Source organism: Ahaetulla prasina, chromosome 4 (assembly GCF_028640845.1).
Source record: "Ahaetulla prasina isolate Xishuangbanna chromosome 4, ASM2864084v1, whole genome shotgun sequence".
Taxonomy (NCBI): Eukaryota; Metazoa; Chordata; class Lepidosauria; order Squamata; family Colubridae; genus Ahaetulla; species Ahaetulla prasina.
Genome location: NC_080542.1, coordinates 105,927,329 through 105,951,965, shown reverse-complemented (window position 1 = coordinate 105,951,965; position 24,637 = coordinate 105,927,329). Strand labels below are relative to the sequence as shown.

At 35.6% G+C, this 24,637-nt stretch overlaps 2 protein-coding genes across 2 annotated transcripts in view; both read left to right on the top strand.

The window, feature by feature from the left end:
- LOC131198247 (dynein axonemal heavy chain 11-like) overlaps positions 1 to 2,383 on the top strand; it is a 64,813-nt gene extending 62,430 nt beyond the window's left edge. Inside the window, exons 21-22 of the mRNA XM_058182737.1 lie at positions 636 to 770; positions 2,342 to 2,383. Of these exons, the coding sequence (XP_058038720.1) occupies positions 636 to 770; positions 2,342 to 2,383 (177 nt within the window). The remainder of the gene's footprint in view (positions 1 to 635; positions 771 to 2,341) is intronic.
- A 2,469-nt stretch (positions 2,384 to 4,852) lies between these two features.
- Positions 4,853 to 24,637, top strand: part of LOC131197091 (dynein axonemal heavy chain 11-like) — a 42,816-nt gene continuing 23,031 nt past the window's right edge. The window contains exons 1-6 of the mRNA XM_058180729.1: positions 4,853 to 4,974; positions 5,421 to 5,656; positions 7,471 to 7,593; positions 16,719 to 16,923; positions 19,484 to 19,624; positions 23,352 to 23,522. Coding sequence (XP_058036712.1) covers positions 4,945 to 4,974; positions 5,421 to 5,656; positions 7,471 to 7,593; positions 16,719 to 16,923; positions 19,484 to 19,624; positions 23,352 to 23,522 — 906 coding nt within the window. The 5' untranslated portion in view covers positions 4,853 to 4,944. The remainder of the gene's footprint in view (positions 4,975 to 5,420; positions 5,657 to 7,470; positions 7,594 to 16,718; positions 16,924 to 19,483; positions 19,625 to 23,351; positions 23,523 to 24,637) is intronic.

Sequence of the window (24,637 nt, the reverse complement as noted above, 5' to 3'; positions counted from 1 at the left end):
AAATGGTAGCTGAGGAGAACTTCCCTTGCAACAGCCTTTTGACATGATTCATGTTCTGATTTATAAAAAACAAGATTTTGCTATTAAAAGTATGTTTGATAATTCAGGAGTAAATCTTACTTTCTAGTCTTGAATATATTTATTATAATAGTCTTAAAATAATACCCTTAAAATTCATAATTCCTCTACTTTTATAATTCTATTTCATTATGATAAAATGGGGTAAAAAATATTATTGTATTTCTAATCATCAAGTTAATGCTGATGTCTCAGCCATTTATGTTCAAGAAGTTTAAGCCAAGGTATGTAATTGCTTTGAAGCAATGGAAAAACTGTGAGCTTACATTCCAAATTCCATGAACAATTTTTGTAAAATTAATGTTTTGTGTAAACAACCATTTGCATAAAATTATCCACAAATATTTTCCCTCATTGATTGAACTTTATGAATTTCAAGAATGAAAGAATGAGATTATGGTGTTAGGCCAGAAAGTGAGCAAGGAAAAGAAACAAGGAACCAATAAAAAAATCCAGATATTTGATGGCAATTGTGATGTGTAGTAATGGTGAGTCTACAAATTATAATATAAGAAAACCTGAAATAAACTACAATTAATCTATTCCCAATTTTAAAGGAACTGGACCACAATCTGTGCAAGCTCACATCATCATTTGAAAAAGCAACAGCAGAAAAAGTCAGATGCCAAGAAGAAGTTAGCCAAACCAATAAGACTATAGAGCTAGCAAACAGGCTTGTTAAAGGACTTCAGGCAAGTCAATGTTTCATTCCTTCTCTGATGTATATGTGTATGTGCATTGGAATCTACCTTATTTAATCATGCTTATCTGCTTGACACCCCTGTTCTAAAGGTATAGTGGTGTTTCTATTGACAGTTTACTAAGAATTTCTAAGCATTTTGAAAGGGTTAAATATACTGATAACATGCACAGCTTATCATTTTTTGTGCTTTATTTGCCTAAGACATAACATTATTCTCTACACAGTCCAGTGATGGGTTTCAAAAATTTTTTACTACCAGTTCTGTGAGCGTGGCTTGATAGGTGTGGCATTGCTTGGTGAGTGTGGCAGGGGAAAGATACTGTAAAATCCCCATTCCCACCCCACTCCAGAGGAAGGTTACTGCAAGATCCGCATTTCCTCCCAATCAGTTGGGATTTGGGAGGCAGAGAATAGATGGGGGTGGGGCCAGTTAGAATTTTTACTAACGGTTCTCCAAACTATTCAAAATTTCCGCTACCGGTTCTCAAGAACTGGTCAGAACCTGCTGAAACTCACCTCTGACATAGTCACCTATGAACATGTATCTAAACCAATCTTTAAAGTTCTGATACATCTGCAGGAGAAAACCTTATTCAGTGCTAATCTATTAATCTAATTAGCTTCATTACTTTTAATGCCAGTGGTTTGGAAACCTAGCAGTCATCAGCTGTAATTATTTTGGAGTGGCCATTGGTTCTATCATTTGCAAAGTAACCTGCCACCAATGCTGGGAAATTCTGTTGTCATATGCAGTTAAAAAACAATGTTCTTTAGAACCAAGCCTTACCCAATGTTTGACTACTTTTACTCTACAGTCAATGTTAGCGGTGTGGCTCAGGCTGTAAGATAGCCTGTTATTAAAACACAGCTGCCTGCAATTACTGCAGGTTCTAGTCCCACCAGGTCCAAGGTTGACTCAGCCTTCCATACTTTATAAGGTAGGTAAAATGAGGACCCAGATTGTTGGGGGGGCAATAAGTTGACTTTGTAAATATACAAATAGAATGAGACTATTGCCTTACACACTGAGTCTTCGGAGAAGGGCGGGATATAAATGTAAAATTTTTTTTAAAAAAAATAGCAATCAGTGCAGTCTGAAATACAGAAGAGCAATTCAATTCCATGGCCTTAATTATACGTGGAGAATATTTCCCGTTTCACATTCATCTCTCTCTATAGAAGATCAGAAGCCTTTTCTATGTCAGAAGATAGTCATATTCACAATAACTGTTTTGCTATGCAGAAGTTTGCGGTTAGATATAAAGCATATGTGGGTAATTCCAAATTTTCAATTCATTTATAATTAATTATGTTTGCCTGCTTGCCAAAACAGTTTTTCAAATAGCTATAATACTTGGAAGTTCCAAGTATGTTCTGCTTGTTTACATTAAAAAGATAAGGAAAAACATCCAGGATTTGAAAGGAAAATTATATCTATTTATTGAATTAATTGATCGTGGATGCTGTCCTGATAAAACAAAATATATTCACACTGTTCTGTGTGATATGTAATGCATATAGGTCAGTCTAATGACTTTGCATCATATTTTTTTAATGTAGGCTGAATTTAAACTCTTACTTATTCACCAGATCTGTATTTAAACCTGAACATTTTCTGATAGCATAGTCAGTCTCCGGGTAATAAACACTGAGGCTAAATGAGCCTCAGTTCAGAACTATTCACATACAATATACTTAATCTTTGGATTTGCATAAAAGCTATTAATTTTCTATTAAGAACAGAATGGGTGTCTAACAAAAATATTGATATGATATTTAGTGTTTTAATTACTTCTGTTGGAGAAAAGCAATATTATATCAAATAGATGATTGTTTAATATCCAATTTCAAGGCAACGGACACATAGTGTATATTAAATAAACACAAATCCATTTAAAAACTGAAGTTTCTTTTTTGTATATAATATATATTCACAATAACATCATGAAAACTGAAAAGTGGTTTGTGGTTGGGCATGACAGTTGGTCCATGTATTTCGCTGGACTCCAGTCAGTGGTTATCTTTTATTATATATTGATTCAGAGAGAATGAATAGTAATATTGCATGCAATAATACAATATTGGTGAAGGATGGGTGTGTAATTGATATAGCTTTTGTTTACAATGGTAAGAAAGTTATCTTTACAAAAGTTCTATTTTTATTTTATTTTTGTACAAAATTAGTTAACATTGGAAAACACAGGAAGTGTTGAAACAAATTTAGCTAGAAAAGCCAGTATGGGCTTAAATTAAAAATACGTTTGTGATGACCTGTTAATTACAAATCATATCCTCTAGATAATGTATTTAAATGACAAAATAGTAAAATTTATCATTAGCCTGTGTTTGAAAGGTTCTAGCCAAATAAAAGCTAGTTTAATACCTTTCATCAGGTCCTGCAATGTCTTAAGGCATCTTAGAGACTACTTTTTGAGCCTCAGCTATTTATTTCAGCTGATAAAAACATTTATTGCACAATAATGGGATTTGTTTTCTCAGTAGAGTACTGTTTAGTAAGCAAATAAAAGGGGAAATTAATTGAGAGCACCAACTCCCTTCCTTGGAGAATTTTTTTTTTTACTTAAACAGGAGATAGTTAACTTCTAACAAGCATCAAGACTGATGATTTTGTCTATATAGAATTGACCTGGAAGCTCAACCATTCAGCCTAATAAATCAGGCAATTTATATTTAATCATTAACTAACTCCCGAGCTGAACAGCTGTTCAAAATTAGAAATGGGTCACCCCGGCCAGGATGATATTACAGGCAATCTATAATGCATTATAATAAAATTATAGTGATTTTTAACTGTCTGGAAATTTATTACACTGCATGTTCCAACTCTTAAACTCTTGTTAGCCAATGTCACTTGTGATTTATGATAGTGGAATAGAACTGTAAAATTACTGAAGATTTTAATAGACAATCATTCTATGTTTAGTAAATCTTCAAATTTCAAAGCTAGTTTGAGAATGAGGTAGAGGGCATTTTATTGTTTATGTATTACCAACCAATGACAACCAGGGGAGAGATGGATAAATCAAAAGTTCCTTGCAAATTAATGTATTTGTTGCTTGTTTTGGTTCAGTTGATGATTTAAGGAAGAACCTGTTGTATTTTACAGAATAAGAATGCTCCAAAATTAAACATAAAATTTCAAAAAGTAATCTATTTGTTTTTTAACTTTTGCATATACCTAGTACACAATAATTCTATTTAGATGCTGAATTTTAGTCATTTGTTCAGAAAAGCATTGAATAAATAGTTGCTATATCATTCAATTGAATACTATTATCAATTTCTGCATTCAAATTCCTAATCATTGATGCTCTTGAAAATATCACTTTTGGCCTATCTGTCTCATATGCAAAAACAAAATTAAGAAATTGTGATCATGCTTTTCTTTTTTATTACATTTTTTTCTCCAAGAAGCTTAAAATATGCCTGTTGAAGAAGTTTAAGGTATGCAGGTTGTACTATTCACTGTAAAGTAGGCTGAGAAGAATTGACTAGGATTATGATCCTGTTTCTTTCTGATCCATCATATGAACTACAATTTCATATAGGTAATTTTAGGACAGATTAACTATTCTATAAAATATATCAAAATATCACCAAAGCAATGAAATAATATTTGAGCAGATAGAAAAAATTCAGATAAACTTTTATTGCTGTATCTTTTGTTGTTATACTATGCTTATTCATAGCATAAATGTCAACATTTATAACCATTGAAAATCCTGCTTTACTGTCCACTATTGTTCAGAAATCAGACTTTTCCATCCTTAAAGTACCATAAGTATCTAGTACTCAATAGAACATAGAATGATAGAACGATTGGCATTCCTCACCCGGAACTTGTCCCAGGAGAAGAAACAACTATCACCTTATTGGAGCCAATAGTCCACTCATTTGAGGATGCTACAGGATGTTTTCTTGGGGGGGTGGATTAGATATGCACCTCATTTGTATATTCCCCCATAGAAGGTGACTCCCTCCTATTGCTTGTCTTTTAGTCTGAAAATATTCGTTGGAGCCACTCAATTAAATCCTTTGAAGAACAAGAAATAACTGCATGTGGTGATGTTTTGTTAACAGCTGCTTTTGTTTCTTACATTGGTCCCTTTACTAAACTTTATCGTCAAGAGCTAGTAGAACATATGTGGCTTCCATTTCTGAAATTGCAAAAAGTAAGTCTTTCCAATTTTTGTACTTCCATATCTTTCTGGCATGTTTTTAATAAAAATAGATACAAATAATACATAGATATATTACTGCCAGCTGTTTTATTTCATGTGTTCTTGTGGCTTTAGTAAACATTATGCAACAGATTGTGAAAAATTTGAGAAAGAAACAAGATCTTTAAAGAAAAATAACAGATGGAAGAGCTTGTTATTGAACAGCAGTTCAATCTGCGCAGAAAGCTCAGCTCAGGAAAAAAAGTTTTAAAACTTGAAATAGATTCCATATTAATAAACTTACTCATAAATTAGGACTGAAACTTCCAGATTGCAGAATTCTGTGTCTTGTATTTAATTCTCAAAAATTGTTTACTGAAATTTTTGTATTCTTACTTCCTTGCTTATGGTTTATTGTACGAGGATTGACATTGTAGAAAAATATTTTTTTATTCAAGATTCCTATTCCAACAAGTACCGAGTTAGATCTGGTTGCCATGTTGACTGATGATGCAAAGATAGCAACATGGAATAATGAAGGATTACCAAGTGATAAGATGTCAATAGAAAATGCTGCTATTCTAACGAACTGTGATCGCTGGCCACTTCTCATAGATCCTCAGCTACAAGCAATTAAATGGATAAAGAACAAATATGGAACTGATCTTAAAATCATGACTCTAGGAGAGAAGGGGTAAGTACAGATTGTACAACAGCATGACATATTTCCTTCCCACCCAAAGACTAAAGTCATTTAGTACATGTAAAATAAAGTACATGTTGGGTGGGTGTTTCAGAAGAGATTAATCTAAACTTAACAAATATGCCACTATTTTAATTATTTTCCAATGTGTGGGGCGTTATTTTATACTGTTATACTGGATATCTAACTTGAGCATGATTTTAGAAGAAGTTTTTTGTTTTGTTTTCTGAGTTGACAGTAAAATTTGATCCAGTTCTTATTCCAAGTTGAAGAAAGATGCCAGAGAAATGAATTGGAGGCAGGGTGCAGTTGGAAAGGAGTCCCCAGCATGTTTCTGGGGTGGCTGACAAATTGGGATTGAGAATAGATGGGCTTTTATACAATTTGAAGGGAGCGGGCTTTGTGATTGAGGTATCTATTCTTGTGTAAGAATATGTCCTTTAATATTTTAATGGCTGTTGCCAGATTCCTATGGGGTTAGATAGGGGTCATAACTGTCTCTACAGGCAAAAGGGGAAATGCAAATCCTAGGTGTTTTGTTTATCTGAGCTAATCTTATGAATAGAGTAGTCTGGCTTTATGACTGGATATAAAATATTTATTCGTAAAGCCTAGCCCCTGCAGACTTCTGCTTGAGGCTGTTTTCCTATAGCAGAAAGACTGGGGCTGCTTTCTGCTCTTGTAAAGGAGAATCTTCTCCTTTAGAAGAAATATTATATTCTGTCTCTTTTAATATTCCTTAGAATATTTTATTCTGTGAAGTGGGGAGCTTCCTACATCTGTTTTCAACAACTCAATAAGAATTTTCTAAATTTGCTATAAGGATTTTCTTTAACTTAACTTTGCAGTTGTTGAAAGTGCCCCAGGTATGTTTCATATAAAGGTATATGGTCTGATTTCAATATTGTATTCATCTTGAGGAACAATATATAGAAAAATTAAGCCAGATAATTTGGCTTCCTAACAGACTTGACAGGTGAGACCATGGCAAATGAAAGCATCATGCAATTAATGTCACTTGCATTGATAATGGACATATAGAGTGGAAAATTTATCTGTTATTGAGTAACAAATTGCTCAATTTATTTCATCTTGAATCACTCAAGATATCTGGTGAGAAGCAGATTAACAATGCTTGAATTTTTGCTAGTATTGTTTTTAGAAGTCCTATGGAGAGAATAAATAATTAACATAACATAATAACAGAGTTGGAAGGGACCTTGGAGGTCTTCTAATCCAATCCCCTGCCCAGGCAGGAAACCCTACACCATCTCAGTCAGATGGTTATCCAACATTTTCTTAAAAATTTCCAGTGTTGGAGCATTCACAACTTCTGCAGGCAAGTTGTTCCACTTATTGATTGTTGTAACTGTTAGGAAATTTCTCCTTAGTTCTAAGTTGCTTCTCTCCTTGATTAATTTCCACCCATTGCTTCTTGTTCTACCCTCAGATGCTTTGGAGAATAGTTTGACTCCCTCTTCTTTGTGGCAATCCCTGAGATATTGGAACACTGCTATCATGTCTCCCCTAGTCCTTCTTTTCATTAAACTAGACATTCCGAGTTCCTGCAACCATTTTTCATATGTTTTAGCCTCCAGTCCCCTAATCATCTTTGTTGCTCTTCTCTGCACTCTGCACTCTCAACATCTTTTTTACATTGTGGCGACTAAAACTGAATGCAATATTCCAAGTGTGGCCTCACCAAGGCATTATAAAGTGGTATTAACACTTCACGTGATAATTGTGTTCAGTTATGTTTGTTGTAGATTGTTTTGGACAAATTGCTTTTTAATATTTTATTTAAGGTTTTTGAAAACTATTGAAAGAACTTTGGCTTGTGGAGATGTTGTCCTGATTGAAAACTTGGATGAGAAAATAGACCCTGTGCTTGATCCTTTGCTTGGAAGAAACACCATTAAAAAGGGAAAGTAAGTACTTTTTGAAGAATAGAAAAGTATAGAAGTGGTAACTATGATTGTCTTTTTTTTGTCAGTAGTGTTTTAAGAACAATGTTATTTTTCTCTCATTACATTTGTTTTTTATTCTAGGTTAAGGTGTCATTATAAGATATTTATATTAAAGAAAGTATATGGTTAAACGAAAACATTGAAAAATATCTAGGAATAGTCCAGGAAGAGGAGGCAATTGTGCTATGAAAGAAGTGACAAATTAGGGTGTTATATATAAGGCAGACCTGACCATTTTATGGCCCCAGGCCATATGGCAGTCTTGTCTGACCTGTGTGTGGTCAACTGGAAATTAGAAATCAAATATAAATAAGGGTACACCATACATGCAATACAAGTGTATGCTTTTTTTTTAAGGTGACTGCAATTTTTTTCAATTTACATATGTGTGCATGTGCCTATGAACCTTTACAGTAATGCATTGGAGAATAGATATTTACAAGAGATGCTGAGCTATCTGTCAGCCCTAAAAAATGTCAACTCACATTAAAAATAGAAAAATTGATACAGAATGTAGAGCATTTCAAGACATGGACTTAATTATTTTTTATTTACTGAAGTGAGAGGTAAAGTCACATACTTAGTTTGTGGAGTATAGGTTTTCGTGTAAGGATTACAATTTGGATTACCACTATGTGATTAAATATGCATAGAAATGGTACAGATGCATGAGCATCTGATGCTTGCTAGATTAGCTGCAAAACCAACAAGGACTTTTTACCAAGCTTCACATATCTAGATATGGAGCAGTCAAAACAAGTTTTGTGATATCTTGCAAAATTGAAAAAAAACAATAAGCCTTTTTTTTGATGGAGAATTTATCAAAGAGAATTTGGCGGACTCTGCAGTGCTAATATGCCTTGGGGAAAAAGTGGGATTTGAGACAAACCATAATGAGAAAGATTGAAGACATCACAGGAAATCTGAAACTTCAGTTGCAAAAGAAGCTGAATTTTTATTGTTTCTCCTTGGCTTTGGACGAGAGCTGCAATATCTCTGACACAGCAGTTACTCATCTTTTTACATGGGATAATGAAAGACTTTGAGATTATGGAGGAATCTTAAATGCCATCAATGAAAGGGATGATAACAGGAAGTGATTTGTTCATAGACATAAATACATGTCTATTGGACAAACTTGGACAAACTGGGACTGAAATGGGACAAGCTGGCAGTTGGCAGTGTTTACTACGGATGATGGTCCAAATCTGATGAGAAAAAATGTCAGACTTTTGAAGCAGATGTAGACTGCAATGACTGCAATGAATCCTGAATGGAAATTGGTGTTTTAAATTGTATTGTACATCAAGAGATGTTGTATAAGGCAGTGCTAAAAAATTAACCATGTTACTGAAGTTGTAACTAAAATAGTTAACTTTATCGGGGCAAGAACATAGAATCAAAAAGTTTGTTGCACTTCTGGAGGAGCATGAGACTGGTTCAGCCTGGGCAAATGCTTAAAAGATTACGGGATGTGAGAGTAGAGATTCAAACATTCTGTGAGAAGAAAGGGAATGATATCCCAGAGCTCTTAGATGAAGACTGGGCGGCAGATTTTGGATTTACTGTTGATGTGATTGTACTAATGAATGAACTAAATAACAAACTGCAATGCAAGGATCTTTCTGTACATGAAATGTACAGCTTGGTGAAGGCTTCCATCTGACGGTTGTAGTTTCTTTCAAACCAAATGGAGGACAGCATTCTCATCCATTTACCAATACTAAAGGAAGCCATACCATCACGAATCACTTCTGCAGGTACTTATCCATGTTGGGTGCATTGCATGGAGAGTTTTCAAGGCAATTTCAAGACTTTAAAACAGTTGAGAATGAAATTCACATGATTTTTGTTCTCCCTTTTTTTTACTGCCCTCTAAAGAGGAGAACTTTCCACACATGAAGCATGCTCAAATGATGTTAGTTCTTTTTGGATCTACTTACATAAGTGAACAAACATTCTCAGTGGTGAAGTTCAACAAACCCACCTTTAGATCCTCTCTCTCTCTCTAATGATCACCTATTAGCTGCCCTTCATGTATTCACCTCAGACATTCAACCAAATTTCACTGCACTTGTTCAAAGATAGACTGGCTTTTTTTCACTGACCAAGAATTGAAAAACATGCACGCATGCACAAAAGCGCTTATTGCTTTTTGTATAAAGTTAATTAATTGCTGATCTTTAACATATTGCAAAATATACACATTTTCAGTATTATTTTTCTGAAAGTTAAAAGTATTTATATTAAATTAAAATGAAATAGTGATATAACGATTGGTGTTTTTACTATTTTTTACTGCTGTGTTTGATCTAGTCCACATTTTCATAGCTTTACCAAATATACATTTTTATAAGTAGCCACTAATCAAAGCAATATAAATTTACTGCTTTTTAAAAGCATCAGGTCTGGGCTTAAGAACTAGTTAACCTTGCCAAGAATCAAGAATTCTTCCAGCATCTTCAGATGCTGAAACATGGAATTCTTTGCGCATAAGGCATATTGAGTGTCATTGAGATATGACCCCACCATCATCTAGTACTACTGCTATTATCAATTTCAAATAATAAATTATAGTGCACTACTACCATATTGCACCATCCTAGGATGTGTTATTAAATTAATTATGCTTATGGCTAATGTTAAATTAGAGTTTTCTAAATGTATTGACTGTACCTTGATAGCTTAATGGAAATTATTTTGTATACTTTGTCAGACAGTAGTTGGTATAACTTTTAAAGATGTTATTATGATACTATTTAATTAAGCAATTTATTAGTTATTCTAAGGAGCTCAAACTTTCTTCAATATATCTTCCTGAGATCATTAAGAATTAAGATTCATGAGTAGTGATGTAACTTAGTAAATTTAATAACCGAGCAGGATTTTTTATTGTACTCATTCATCTCTGAGTCTTCAGTTGGGAACATAAACCCTATTCAAAGAAAATAAAAATAAAAGTTGCAGTTTCCAACAAAATAATATATAATGCGTACAAAGCATATGCATGTCCATTAAGTTGCATATTCAAAGATTGGGTGACATTAAAACTAGCAGATATACTATATTTGCTTTTCTTAAGTAGGATCAATTATTTAATGTTTATGTAATGTACTCTCAGTCTGGATGTGATGGACAGATACACTCCTACATTTTATACAGGTATAGAAAGTGATAAATTATCATACCAAAAAGGTATTAAATTGTTAGAAATAGTTGTTAAAAATGAGAATTTGTATGAAAAGCTCAAACATGTACAAAGTAAATATAATTATATTTACAGTGCAGTCCAAGCCCATGAAATACAAAAAATATAATTTATTATCATTTCATGCAATCTTAAGTGTAGATAAGATAATAATTATTTACCACAGTCCTAGTTGACAATAAATGAGTTATGTTTCAAACAAAATAGTATCTGTATGTGTGTGGATTGTCTTTTGCAAGCTTAGTCACAAAAAGACTATATTTCATTAATCTGAAGCAAGTATCACAATAAACACAAACATCTCTTAAGTGCTATTTTGCTGCAACAACCTAGGCTTATTCTGTCTGTGGAACCAAACCGGTCTTGGATTGTTCTACACTGAAGCTCTTTCCATCTGTTCTTTTCAATCTAGTCCATGATTAGTTCATCAGTTGGTGAATTCACCCTAAGTTCTGAGGCTACAGAGAGCAAAAACATGCAAACTATATTTACAGCATTTTAAGCAGGTTGTACTTTTTGTTTATTTCTGTAATTTTGTTAGTATTTCTTCTACTCACACTCACACTCTCCAATCCCCTTGTAATAAAGAAAGATGCTTATGATAGATTTGATGCAGATCAACAGTTTGAAGTTCATTAATAATTGGAATGTTGCACAGTATGAAGTAATGAATACTAATTATTCCTTTCATGTCTGACAGCACCCTATGGACCAATACATCAGCTCAGACTTTAATTTGGTTCTAGTAATGGTTTTATCAATAGTACATTAATCCTATGTTTGAAAAGATATACAGATGAACCTGACCTACTACTGCTACTGCTGTCATAAAAGGGCCACATACTGACAACAACTAGGTAATTACAAATAATTAGATCTACTGAGCTTCAGACAATCCTAATTTTAAATAAAATATATCTTGTGATATCAATCGACAGAAAGTATTACTGGAAAGATTTATCAGCATATGCACCTTCTAAAGCAAATTTACTGGCTTTGCATATTAGCAAACCTCATGATCTGTGAAGCAACTTCTTAAAATTACATCCTGCCTTTACTTTTTGGAAGTTGTAACATAAAAAATTATGAAGGAAAATCTTGAAATACCAGATTACAGTGTTTTCAGCATCCAGATTTCTATTAGTACTAATTAAAGTCTGAAAACATGGAAGCATCTCCAGATACCTTGACTCAAAAGTGTAGAACCATTATGTTTATTTATGGATAATATGCATCCTTTGGCATAGAGGTTTGTGGCCAGGCTGCTGCTGTTGTGCTGTTGTGGTTCAGCAGAAAGAAAGAAAAAAGTGGGGAGGACAAGCTCAAATGTGACCTTGGAATGCAGCTGTGCTCTTACAAGGGCAGATAAACAGCCCTGAATGCCAGCCAGGACTATTGTGGGAGGATGGGACAACATTTTGATTGGCATACAGCATAAATCTTGGGATTTAAAGCCCAGAGGAGGGGGCACAACCTAAGCTGTTGGGGCTCATGCTCCATTTTGAGTTGTAATGGGAATGGGAAAGAGGAAGAGAGAAAAGATATGTACATTGTTACATTTGAGTCTGTACACTTTGAAGCATCAAGGCAGAAAACGCCTTTGGAAAAACTGTTCAAGAAGTTGGTGGCTGGAGAGAGATAGCATGACATATGCGGTTTCCACTTTGTCATTCAAGAGGGAGAAGAGGATAGAGATGTCAGCTGGAGCCTTTTCTCCAAAAGAGAAGTAAAAATCCAGCTAGAGATATGCATCACCCCAAAATTAAGGCAGACGGGGACAGAAGGAACAAAATCAACCAATCTTGTTTTTTTGTTTAATCAATTGCTTGATCAATCAAATCAATTGTTTTTTATTAATTGTTTGATCATTCAAACACGATCAAGATCAATCAAGAGAAACAAAATCAAGGAGAGAAGCAACATAGATTTAAGCAGAAGAAGAGTGGCAGAAGAGTGGAAGTTCCATAGTTGACTTTTCCCATTGACCTAGCCTTTAAAAGCTGTCTGGGAAGATCACAAGTGAGAACAATTAATCAGTGGAACATCTTTCCTAAAGAAGTTGTGGGTGCTTCATCACTGGTGGCTTTTACGAAGAAACTGGACAAGGAGTGGTCTCATTTTTTAAAAAAAAATATTTATTTATTTATTTTGTCACAACAGTATATATAAGCATAAGTATGAAAATAACTATAATATATAAGTAAATATATATAAGCATGAGTATGTAATAACTATTAATTGGATATAATGAAAGGAAACAATAGGACAGGAATGGTAGGCACGTTTGTGCTCTTATGCACGCCCCTTACAGACCTCTTAGGAATGGGGTGAGGTCAATAGTAGACAGTTTTTGGTTGAAGCTTTGGGGATTTTGAGAAGAGACCACAGAGTCAGGTAATCCAAGCATTAACAACTCTGTTACAGAAGTCATATTTTCTGCAATCAAGATTGAAGCGGTTAACATTGAGTTTAAATCTATTGGTTGCTCTTGTATTGTTGTGATTGAAGCTGAAGTAGTCTTCAACAGGAAGGACATTGCAATAGATTATTCTATGAGTTAAGCTCAGGTCCTGTCAAAGGCGGCGGAGTTCTAAGTTTTCTAAACCCAAGATTTCAAGTCTGGTGGCATAAGGTATTTTTTTATTCAGAGGAGTGGAGAACTCTTCTTGTAAAATATTTCTGGACACATTCAATTGTATTGATGTCAGAAATGTGGTATGGGTTCCAGACAGGTGAGCTGTATTCAAGAATTGGTCTAGCAAATGTTTTATATGCTCTGGTTAGTAGTGTAGTGTTTCTGGAGAAGAAGCTACGTAAGATTAGGTTTACAACTCTTAAAGCCTTTTTTGCGATGTAGTTGCAGTGGGCTTTGGCACTTAGATCATTGGATATGAAAACTCCAAGGTCTTTGACAGGGCAGGGGTCATCTGTAAGATAATGTCCATCGAGTTGTATTTAGTGTTTAGATTCTTTTTTCTAATGTGTAAGACATTTTGAACAAGAGGTTGCACTAGAAGACCTCCAAGGTCCCTTCCAGCTCTATTCTATATCACTTATTGAGACATCTGCAAACTCCAGACTAGGAAGGACTAGACACAAGACCCAGTTAGATGCATTACACAAAATCTATGCAGAAGGACAGTATACAAAGTCTGAAAAAACAGGATGAAAGCTTTAAGCACAGCCCAAAGGGACTCAGTCAATTCCTTCCCTATCTCTCTTTCTTAGGGAAACATGAGAGGGGTGGAGGAAGAGAAAGGGGGGAATTGGTAGCTAAGCAACAGAGCTGGTTATTGCCAGAAAATAGCCCTGGGAGAGAGTTAGACAAAGTTAGACTAAGAAAGTTTGGGCAATGTTATAAATAGTGGGGTTTTTTTCCACTATTCCTCTAAATCGGCTTACATGTAATCAAAGAAACAAAAGAGGCTCTACTGTCTCTGTGAAGCAATTGTCATCCTTAAATACACTAGCATAACTCTAAAAGAACCTCAGTCATGCTGTGGCAACACCAAATTGCCAGATAGAAAAATGCATTCTTACTCTCAAGACTGCTTTATCTGTGTTCTTGCTAAAGCTTTAGTGACAAATACATTAGGAGTCTTTTTAAACCATCATGTAAATCCTCCAGATATCAGATATGTTGTCATACGATGGAGCCAACCAGAATATATTATAATATGAATTACATCAAACATAGAGCCTGCCCATCTCTTTACAACATGCCTATAAATTATAAAGTGCCCAAAATGTAATTTTTAGGAACCTTAAGCCAATTGCATTTGCAATATATACAAATATTTCTTGCTTGAGTATTAAAAGTAAGTTTGAACTTTCTACACATGCTTTTGTGAAAGAAATCATTACATATAGTGATTAGGAGGACTCTTCAAACCAAATTGGTGTGCAGATTGCCATACTAAACATGCCTTATATTCCAAATGAACAATATTGAAAACTGGTTTTGTTCTGATTGTCACTAAACACCAGTTTTTTTCTAGCTGAGATAATTTTTTCTTTGGGGTCACTTCATTGCTCTACATAAAATGTTAGTGTTTACCTTGAACCTGATGCAAATGTGTTCATCTTTTAGTTTTTTTAGCTTTTATCTTTCTCCATTGGTTTAATAAACTTATAGATTCTGTCTGCTATGATTGTAAGTAACAAATTCTCCCTATGCCTGATCCATTACAATTCACTCTCTGCATTATCAGAGGTCATATATTTGATGGACTTTGTTTAGTATGTTTTCTGCTTTTTCATATTTCAGCAAGTCTTTTGATTTTCATAAGTATTCTTTAATAATATCCTTTTGTTGTACTAAGTGGAGAAGCTCAGTTCATTAGGATACAATGATTTCTGAAATAATTGTTTGTTCTTTATATTCATGTATGTATTAAAGAGCAAAGACCAAGAAATCTATTAGTTCATACAATTCAGCTTTGTATTTCTCTTCCTGCACATGAATATCCGTGTATTTAAAAGGTTACAATGGAAGATACAATGTGTAAGTAGGTATAGTTGGAGAGAGATAGTCTTCCATTGTGTTACAAACATCCTAGAATGGCCAATATATATTTCAGTATGTGAAGGTGAAGGATCTGCTCTATCAGAGCTTCTCTAAGGATTCCATTCACATCAGCTGTGTTGGATACTGGGGGGGGGGAACAATAATTATCATACCTTGAATTCCAGAGTTAACCTCTACATAAATGTCTTTTATTGAATTGGATGAATTAATTCTGTCATCCTTTTCCCCTCTACTTCTTTGGCTGCTATCGTAGCTGAACCATAAGAGAGCAATAGCACAAACATTTATTTTCCCCAAATCTGCAATTAAATAAAAATCCCAACATAGCTATAGTGATAAAACTCACTGAATCATTGTGCAGTGCTTGCCTTTCATAGCTGATAACCATAAAAATTGGTAATAATTTATCACTTCTGAGGATTGAGCACATATAAAGTACAATTTTAGTACAAGGCTCCAGATCTCATTTTAAAATGAGCCATTTTAGCATCGCAATAGCATGAAATTGTTCCCCAGGTAAGTTTCTCTGTAAATAAAGGAAAACAGTGAGTTACAAAATTGCCCTCTTTGTTCTATTGCCAATTTCTGAAATCATTCTTCCATTTTTCCCTTGCAGTGGAGTGCTTATTGAAGTTCAGCATATGTTCTGTAAATAGACATTTTATGACATATTCAAACTGTAAAACAATTTTTAAATCATTATTTTAAAAAAGTCTGTCCACACAAAGAGAACAATATTTCAAAATATAGTTTAGTACCGTATTTTAGGATTGGCTTTAGCATATTACTTTCTATTTATGAAACCACTTTTCTTAGGTTCTGTCTGATCAGATGGGCATGCTCTGAGGGGCCAAAGGTTAAACAGTGCCATCTAGTGTGATCCTGCAGTTATGTCTTCTTCATAGTTACACCCACCTACTAGATTACCATCCTTGACAAACTTGCTAGGCCTCAAATATGCTGTCTTTTGAAGCTGTCCTTCAAAACAGATCTAAAAACCTAGCTTTTTAAATTGGCTGAAAACAAGAATGATTGGTGAATGACGGGTGGCTAGAATTTTATTTGTATTTTTCCCTAATGCATTATATTTGTGTATTTGCTTTCCCTTCTCCTGAACTTTAATAAGCCATGTACTTACAAGTTTTTTATACAGGGAATGCATAAATTCCCATGTGAATTTAATTTTTCTAACTGGTAAAAAAAATCTTATGGAAAGCTGCATGTTGAAAACTAAAGCTCAGCATCAGCTTTATTTATAACAATGTGAGTCATGCTTAGCCTCCTTTGACATGTTTTTTGCATTTTTTGAGTACTTAATATTGCAAAGATTTTCATTTTAATCAATCTCAGGTATATCAAAATTGAAGACAGAGAATGTGAATTCAACAAGAATTTCCGTCTCATTCTTCACACTAAGCTGGCCAACCCGCACTACAAACCAGAGCTGCAGGCTCAGACCACTTTAATTAATTTCACAGTCACAAAGGATGGATTGGAAGACCAGTTGTTGGCTGAGGTTGTTAGTATTGAACGACCAGAATTGGAGACAGTCAAGGTAAACCAATGTGATGCTATGGTATCATGCAGTCGTTGTGATTCAGTTATTTATTTATTTATTTATTTATTTATTTATTTACTTATTTATTTATTTATTTATTTATTTAAACCATGTAAACCATATAATCATATAAAAAGATAAAGATACAAACTCAAATTAATGATAAAATAGATGTTAAAATAATATACTAATTAAATAGCTGGCAGAAGAGTGGAAGTTCCATAGTTGACTTTTCCCATTGACCTAGCCTTTAAAAGCTGTCTGGGAAGATCACAAATCATGATCACATGACTCTGAGACACTAAAACTGTTGTAAATATATGTCCATTGCCATGTATTCAAATGTTGATCATGTAACTGCAGAATTCTGCAATAGTCATAGATGCAAGGACTGGTCATAATTTAATTTTTTCAGCCCTATCATAATCTGAACACTTGTTAAACAAAAGATTGTAGGCTGAGGATTATCTGTACATCTTGAATGGAGCCTTTACGTATGATACCAATATACTCATCATTCATTATCAAACATCATTTATCATGTTCCAGGCAAGGTAGGCTGCTTGTTACTGTTCAATTGCAATTCCTGTCAGTTCAATATAGACATCATCTTCATTGTCATGATCATCATCATCATCATCAACAACAACAACAATAATTCTTTATTTGCTCCCAGACTAGCATGTAGAATACAGAAATCACAGTTAATTAGAATAAAATACAAAAGAGAAGTGATTATATATGTAACTAAAATATCTACCATGTTTCCCTGAAAATAAGACCCTGTCTTATATTTTTTTGAGCCCTGAAATAAACTCTTGGCATTATTGCCATGCGCTCAAAAGCCCGATTGGGCTTATTATCAGGGGATATCCTCCTTATTTTGGAGGAACAGGGTAAGAGAGGTTAGAATCAATCCTGCAGCGTAAAGTGTAGATTACTAAGCAGTACTTGGCTGCGGACAGAAAGATGGAGGCAGATTGATCTGATAATAATTCCTATTTTCCAAACTTTTCATTATGTTTCCTAGTCTCTTCTGACAAAACAACAGAATGATTTTAAAATTCAGTTGAAGGCCTTAGAAGATGATCTACTTTTTCACCTTTCTGCTGCTGAAGGCAGCTTCTTGGGAGATACTGAACTTGTGGAGAAACTTGAAACCACAAAATTAATGGCGGCAGAGATAGAATTCAAGGTACTGCAGCTTTAGGCTTTGATTTTGTTAACTGCAAGTACATTTTTTATGAGAAGACAAATCTAGATATACTACGTGGATCTCCTTCCTTCCTGTGACATAAATGTTAGCAGTTTGATCTCCCCAATATAGGAAATAATGACTTCTGGCTTCTTGGAACACAATGGGCTCACTATAGTGGCTAATGACAAAGCATATTCCCATTTTTAAATGCTCAGTACTTATTATCATGATATTAAAATCACTTGGCCCATAATATTTAAAAGTTGATTAATGGTGAAGAGTGGAATCACAACGTCATAAGCATTTTAGGGATCAGTTTATGGCAGTGGTGGAATTCATTATTTTTTTTTACTACCGGTTCTGTGGGCATGGCTTGGTGGGCGTGGCTTGGTGGACATGGCAAGGGAAGGATTATACCTGCTGAACTTCACCCTTTGTTTATGGTCCTTGAATGAGTGGCAGACAATTGTGCTTGCGTGTGAAGCTCCACTCACATGAATGGAGCTTCACGTGCGTGTGTGTGCTTGCCTACCGCTCATGCAAATGGAGCTTCACATGCATTCATTTGCCCATTTTTCCTAGTTTCAAACAAGCCACAACTTGGTAGTGAGCCGTGGCTGGGGTATTGGGGACCCCGGGTACAATGTCAACATACCGACCTCTACAATCTGGCTCCTCATTTTATTAACCTTGGAAGGATGAAAGCAGAGTCAACCTTGAGCCTCATTGAGATTGAACTCCAGGCTGTGGGCAGAGTTTGCCTGTAACACTGCATTCGAACCACTGTGCCACCAGGGTGTAATTGTATTGTATTTGTATTGTATTATTTATTATAGTATAGTATTAATTATATTTATTATATTATCATATTAAGATGAAAAAAGCATGAATTTAACTTTCATCATTTCAGACTGCTTTTTCTGTGTAAGCAATATTATTTGAGAAACTGACCTGTATAGTCCTGCAGCTGATTATTTACAGTTTTCATTTAATCATTCTTATCTTCCTTGAAATAACTGTATAGTTTCTTATAGATGGAAAGTTATCACTTTGACCTTTGTATCGTTCGTAAGTAATATTATTATCAAAACAATCTATCGACAGTCCGGAACACTGAAATGGATTCATTATAGATGCTAGTATTTTAGTTCCCATTTTAAAGCATCCTTAAAAAAAAAAAAAGATTTAGCAGCTCTACAGTTAACCACTGTAAATTATATGCTACTACTTCTCTACAGTTCTCGTTCTTAACTCAATGGGGATTTTGCCTAAGTAATTTTGTCTAAGATTGCAGCTTAAACATTACTATGAATTTGCTCTAACAATAATTATGATACCTTCTTTGTTGTTGTCTCACAGGCTGCAGAAGCCAGAGAAAATGAAGTTAATATTAATGAAGCCAGAGAGCACTATAGACCAGCAGCTGCAAGAGCTTCTCTTCTTTATTTTGTCATTCAGGATTTAAGCAAAATCAATCCCATCTATCAGTTTTCACTGAAGGTACTTTTACTTTTTCTTGCTTTATTTCTGAAAGTAAAAAATAAATGCAGAGCTGCAAACAGCTTGATTACCAGCAATTGTATCCCCAGAAAGTAGGAAAGTGATAAGATAATTTTTAAATAACTTAAAGTTACTTATTATGCCCTTCTTTTAATATGGTCAAATCATAATAGTTTATATTATATTGAAAACTTACAGACAAAATATGATTGTATAGCACCCACAGAAAATGAGATATCTTCTTAGAATATACTGCTATTGGCAGAAATATTAATGAAATGTTAAACAGAATAGTAGCAACTTAGAACAGCAGAGAATCGCAAGAGAATGTTAGAATTATTCAGAGCCGCTGCAAGCAACATTGTCTAGACCCTCCCACTTTATTTTTCCAGGCTTCAGCCCATTATGGTATCTTCCAGTACTTCATCCATGCCACTTTCTCCCCACTTATTCCTTTTATTTTCCGTTTGTTGATAAAAACACTCAACGTTTGAGGATTATTTCATGTTAAACTTGATTATTTCCCCTCCCTTCCTCAGAGTTTGCAAATGGGTTTGAGTAAATTAAAAATTTCTGGTACTTTATGAACATAACATAGTATATTTATTTATTTATTTATTTATTTATTTATTTATTTATTAAACTTCTATACTGCACTATCTCCCGCAGGACTCAAGGCGGTTCACAGCCATGTTTAAAATACAACAATATAATAAATAACAATATAAAAACAATTAAAACCAAATATTTGATGGCCAAATCACTAAAACAGTAAAAACCCATTTAAAACCCATTTAAAATTTCACTAAAATATTTCTTAGGCTAGTCTAGCTCGCTGGAATAATAAGGTCTTCAGTTCACGTTTGAAGGCCCGGAGGTTGGGAAGTTGTCGTAACCCCGGAGGAAGCTCGTTCCACAGGGCTGGTGCTGCCACAGAGAAGGCCCTCCCCCTGGGGGTCGCCAACCTACATTGTTTGGTCGACGGCACCCTGAGGAGGCCCGCTCTGTGGGAGCGCACAGGTCGTTGGGAAGCAATCAGCGGCAGAAGGCGGTCTAGTAGATATCCCGGTCCTAAGCCATGGAGCGCTTTAAAGGTGGTAACCAAAACCTTGAATTGAACCTGGAAGGCCACCGGCAGCCAGTGTAGGCCGCGCAGGATAGGTATTATGTGGGAGCAACACGGTGCTCCCTCTATCACCTGCGCAGCTGCATTCTGGACTAGCTGGAGCCTCCTGGTGCTCTTCAAGGGGAGCCCCATATAGAGAGCATTGCAATAGTCTAGGCGGGAAGTGACGAGGGCTGAGTGACCATGCGTAAGGCGTCCCGGTCAAGGAAGGGGCGCAACTGGCGGATCAGTGAACCTGATAAAATGCTCCCCTGCGACGGCTGTCAAATGTTCCTCTAAGGACAGCCGATCGTCCAGGAGAACGCCTAAGTTGCGCACTCCTCCCCTGGGGGTCAGTACTTCCCCCCCCAACAGTCAGCGATGGTGTAAGCTGACTGTACCGGGACGCCGGAACCCAAAGCCATTCTGTCTTGGAAGGGTTGAGCCGGAGCCTGTTCCTCCCGATCCAGACCCACACAGTCTCAAGACACTGGCCCATCACCTCAGCGGCTTCGTTGGGGTGGTTCGGGGTGGAAATGTACAGCTGAGTATCATCAGCGTACAGATGATAATCCATCCCGAAACCACAGATAACCTCACCCAGTGGCTTCATATAGATGTTGAACAGGAGAGGCGAGAGAACAGACCCTTGAGGCACCCCACAAGTGAGGTGCCTTGGGGTTGATCTCTGCCCTCCTGCCAACACCGTCTGCAAACGGTCAGAGAGATAGGAGGAGAACCACCGATAAATGGTGCCTCCCACCCCCAATCCCTCCAACCGCCGCAGCAGGATACCATGGTCGATGGTATCAAAAGCCACTGAGAGATCTAACAGAACCAGGATAGAGGAACATCCCCTGTCCTGGGCCCTCCAGAGGTCATCCACCAACGCGACCAAAGCCATCTCGGTGCTGTATCCGGGTCTGAAACCGGACTGGAACGGGTCCAGATAGACAATTTCCTCCCGGTATTGAGGAAGCTGATATGCCACCACATTCTCAACAACCTTCGCCAAAAAGCGAAGGTTGGCGACTGGACAATAGTTCGCTAATACAGCTGGGTTCAGGGAGGGCTTCTTGAGGAGGGGCCTCACCACTGCCTCTTTCAAGGAGGCGGGGAAAATGCCCCCAACAAAGAAGCGTTGGTAACTCCCAGGAGCCAGCCTTGTGTAACCTCCCATGTGGCCAGTACCATCCAGGAGGGACACGGGTCCAATAAACATGTGGTGGGATTCAACCTACCCAAAAACCTGTCCATGTCATTGGGAGTCACAGGATCAAACTCAGCCCAGATAACACTCTCAAGACTTGTCCCCGCCATCCCACCCGGATCTATCCAATCAGTGTCCAGTCCGTCCCGAATCTGAGCGATTTTATCAGACAGATACTGTACAAAATCCTCAGCACGCCCCTGTAAGGGGTCCTCCCGAGCCTCCTGTGTAAGCAGGGAGGGGGTCACCCTAAACAGGGTGGCTGGGCGATTATCTGCTGATGCGATGAGTGTGGAAAAATAATTATGTTTCGCTGCCCTGATCGCCACTAGGTAGGTCTGAATATATGACCTCACTAGTGTTCTGTCAGGTTCGGAGCGGCTGGACCTCCAAGCGCTCTCTAGGCGTCTAGTTCCTCTCGGTTCTTCAAAGACAGTAAGTATTTTAGTATTTTAAGGCATTTGCCTCTGAATGACTCTTTCTTCCATATACATAGTTCAAGAATCAATGGATTTTGTCTCCTTGCTAAAGGAAAATCTGTTTTAATTTATTCTTTTTCTAACCCTTCATTCTTGTTTAAGGTAACCCACTGTCTTGCAAACTCTCTCTCTCTCTCTCTCTCTCTCTCTCTCTCTCTCTCTCTCTCTCTGTGTGTGTGTGTGTGTGTGTGTGTGTGTGTGTGTGTGTGTGATCAATCGCTGTCTGTCTGTCTATCTTTACATATATATCACAACTCCATTTTTCCTCTAACACAAAACTCATTCCAGTATATTGCTTCATAGAGAATCCATTTCTAAAATCTAGACACTTAGTATTTTTACAGCCAGGATCTGAAAAACAAGTTTACAACTAAGGTTGATAAAAAGCCACAAATGGTGCTTCTCTTTCTCAAATCAGAACTTTTCTGCCACCAGAGAAATCAAATTGCCCAAATAGTTTCTTCCATCCCTGGCAACAGAAATGCAATAAGCAAATTAAAGAATCAACTTCTTTTACATGCCTGAAGCTCCACTTCCTTCTTCCTAATAATTGAACCATTCAGATTCATAAAATACTTCAAGTTAAATATGTTTATTTCTTCAGAACAATATTGAGTATTGTAAAACTTATCCCTTTATAACAAAATCATCACATATCATATCCAGATCATCACATTGCCATTTATATACTTCCTATGTTCTTGGTCAGCTAAAAAAGCTGGATATTCTGGAACTTAGAAGATATATTTCTAAGGAGTTTTATATTTCATTCACAAAAAGTGTATTGCTATAATTACTATTATTACTATAATATCCTTAATTTATGCTATAATATCCTTAATGTTTATGCCTATAATAACAGAGCTTATTAAGTTGCCACATACTCTACCAAAAGAAATTTTTAGAGAATGTTTTCTTGTTTTGTTTTGTTAGGCTTTCAGCAATGTATTTCATAAAGCCATTAAGCAAGCTGAGGCATCAGATGATATCCAGGAACGCATCTCCAACTTGACAGAAGCCATAACATATTTCACCTTCATTCATATCAGCCAAGGACTTTTTGAGAGGGACAAACTCATTTTTCTTGGCCAGGCAATATTTCAGGTTAGAAAAGTTTAATTGTTCTTATTATTAGCATTGGCATTTTAAAGTTGAGGATGCATTTATTGATGTATATCAGCAGTTTGCAAATTTTTACTATTTGAGTTGAGATTAATAATACATATAAAGTTGCAGAACAGATTTGGCAACCAAATGATCAATTGCTATTCAGTTAAATATACAAAATGGAGCAACATGAACTTGGAACAGTTGCACTCAGAATATGTCATTGGTTGTTTCAAGTTGTTTGTATTCTGATAGAATAAAACTTGTAATGGTTTGACTGTTCAAGATTTCGGTGAAAAAAAAAATTGAAAAGTTTCTACCATTTTTGTCATAGGAAATAATATGGATTTAGGATTAAACCTGAATTAGGCTATGGTCATTTTAATGTTCTGTACTAAATATTTTGTCTATTATTCTTCCTGGCTAAGTTATATCCCATTACCATACGTGCATGTAGAGAAAAGCCATAATGGGAAAAATAAGCCTAAACCAATCCAAATACGTCTATCCATTAGTCCTGCTTATAAGAATGACAGTAGACACACATTAAGGAACTTGATAAATATATCTTAAGAATTTAGACCAAAAAGACTTAACTATTGAAAAACTAGAATAAATAGCTATTGAAGCACAAGCAAACTGGGCAATTTACCCAGCATCAGTAGCATTCTGGGTACATGAACATATTTTTGCTTTATCTATCTATAAAATAAAGCATAGAACAAAACATGGACTGCATAACATGTCTATCAATCTAACTTCTCTGTAACAAAAGGTTTTCTTTTTCTTTTAATTTCTCTACCTTACTCTCTTATATATTCTCTCTGAGTAAGTGGTAAATTCTATCTTTCTCTTAGTTTTTTGTTCCCACTTCTTCTTATCCAGTCTAACCAATAGCATTAAAGTCCCATTGCTAAATTAATTAAGCTGAGAGATCTTGAGGAAAAGGTTGTCCAATGACAAGTTGCTAAGCAAAAAGAAATCATAGGGCCTAGAAGATACTCAGAAATAGAACAACTAAATTTTGTTTATTTATTTATTTTCATTTCTGAAGAAAAAAATTGGGTTCCTTGTTCCATCTTGAAGAAAATTTAATCTTACCTAATTATTTT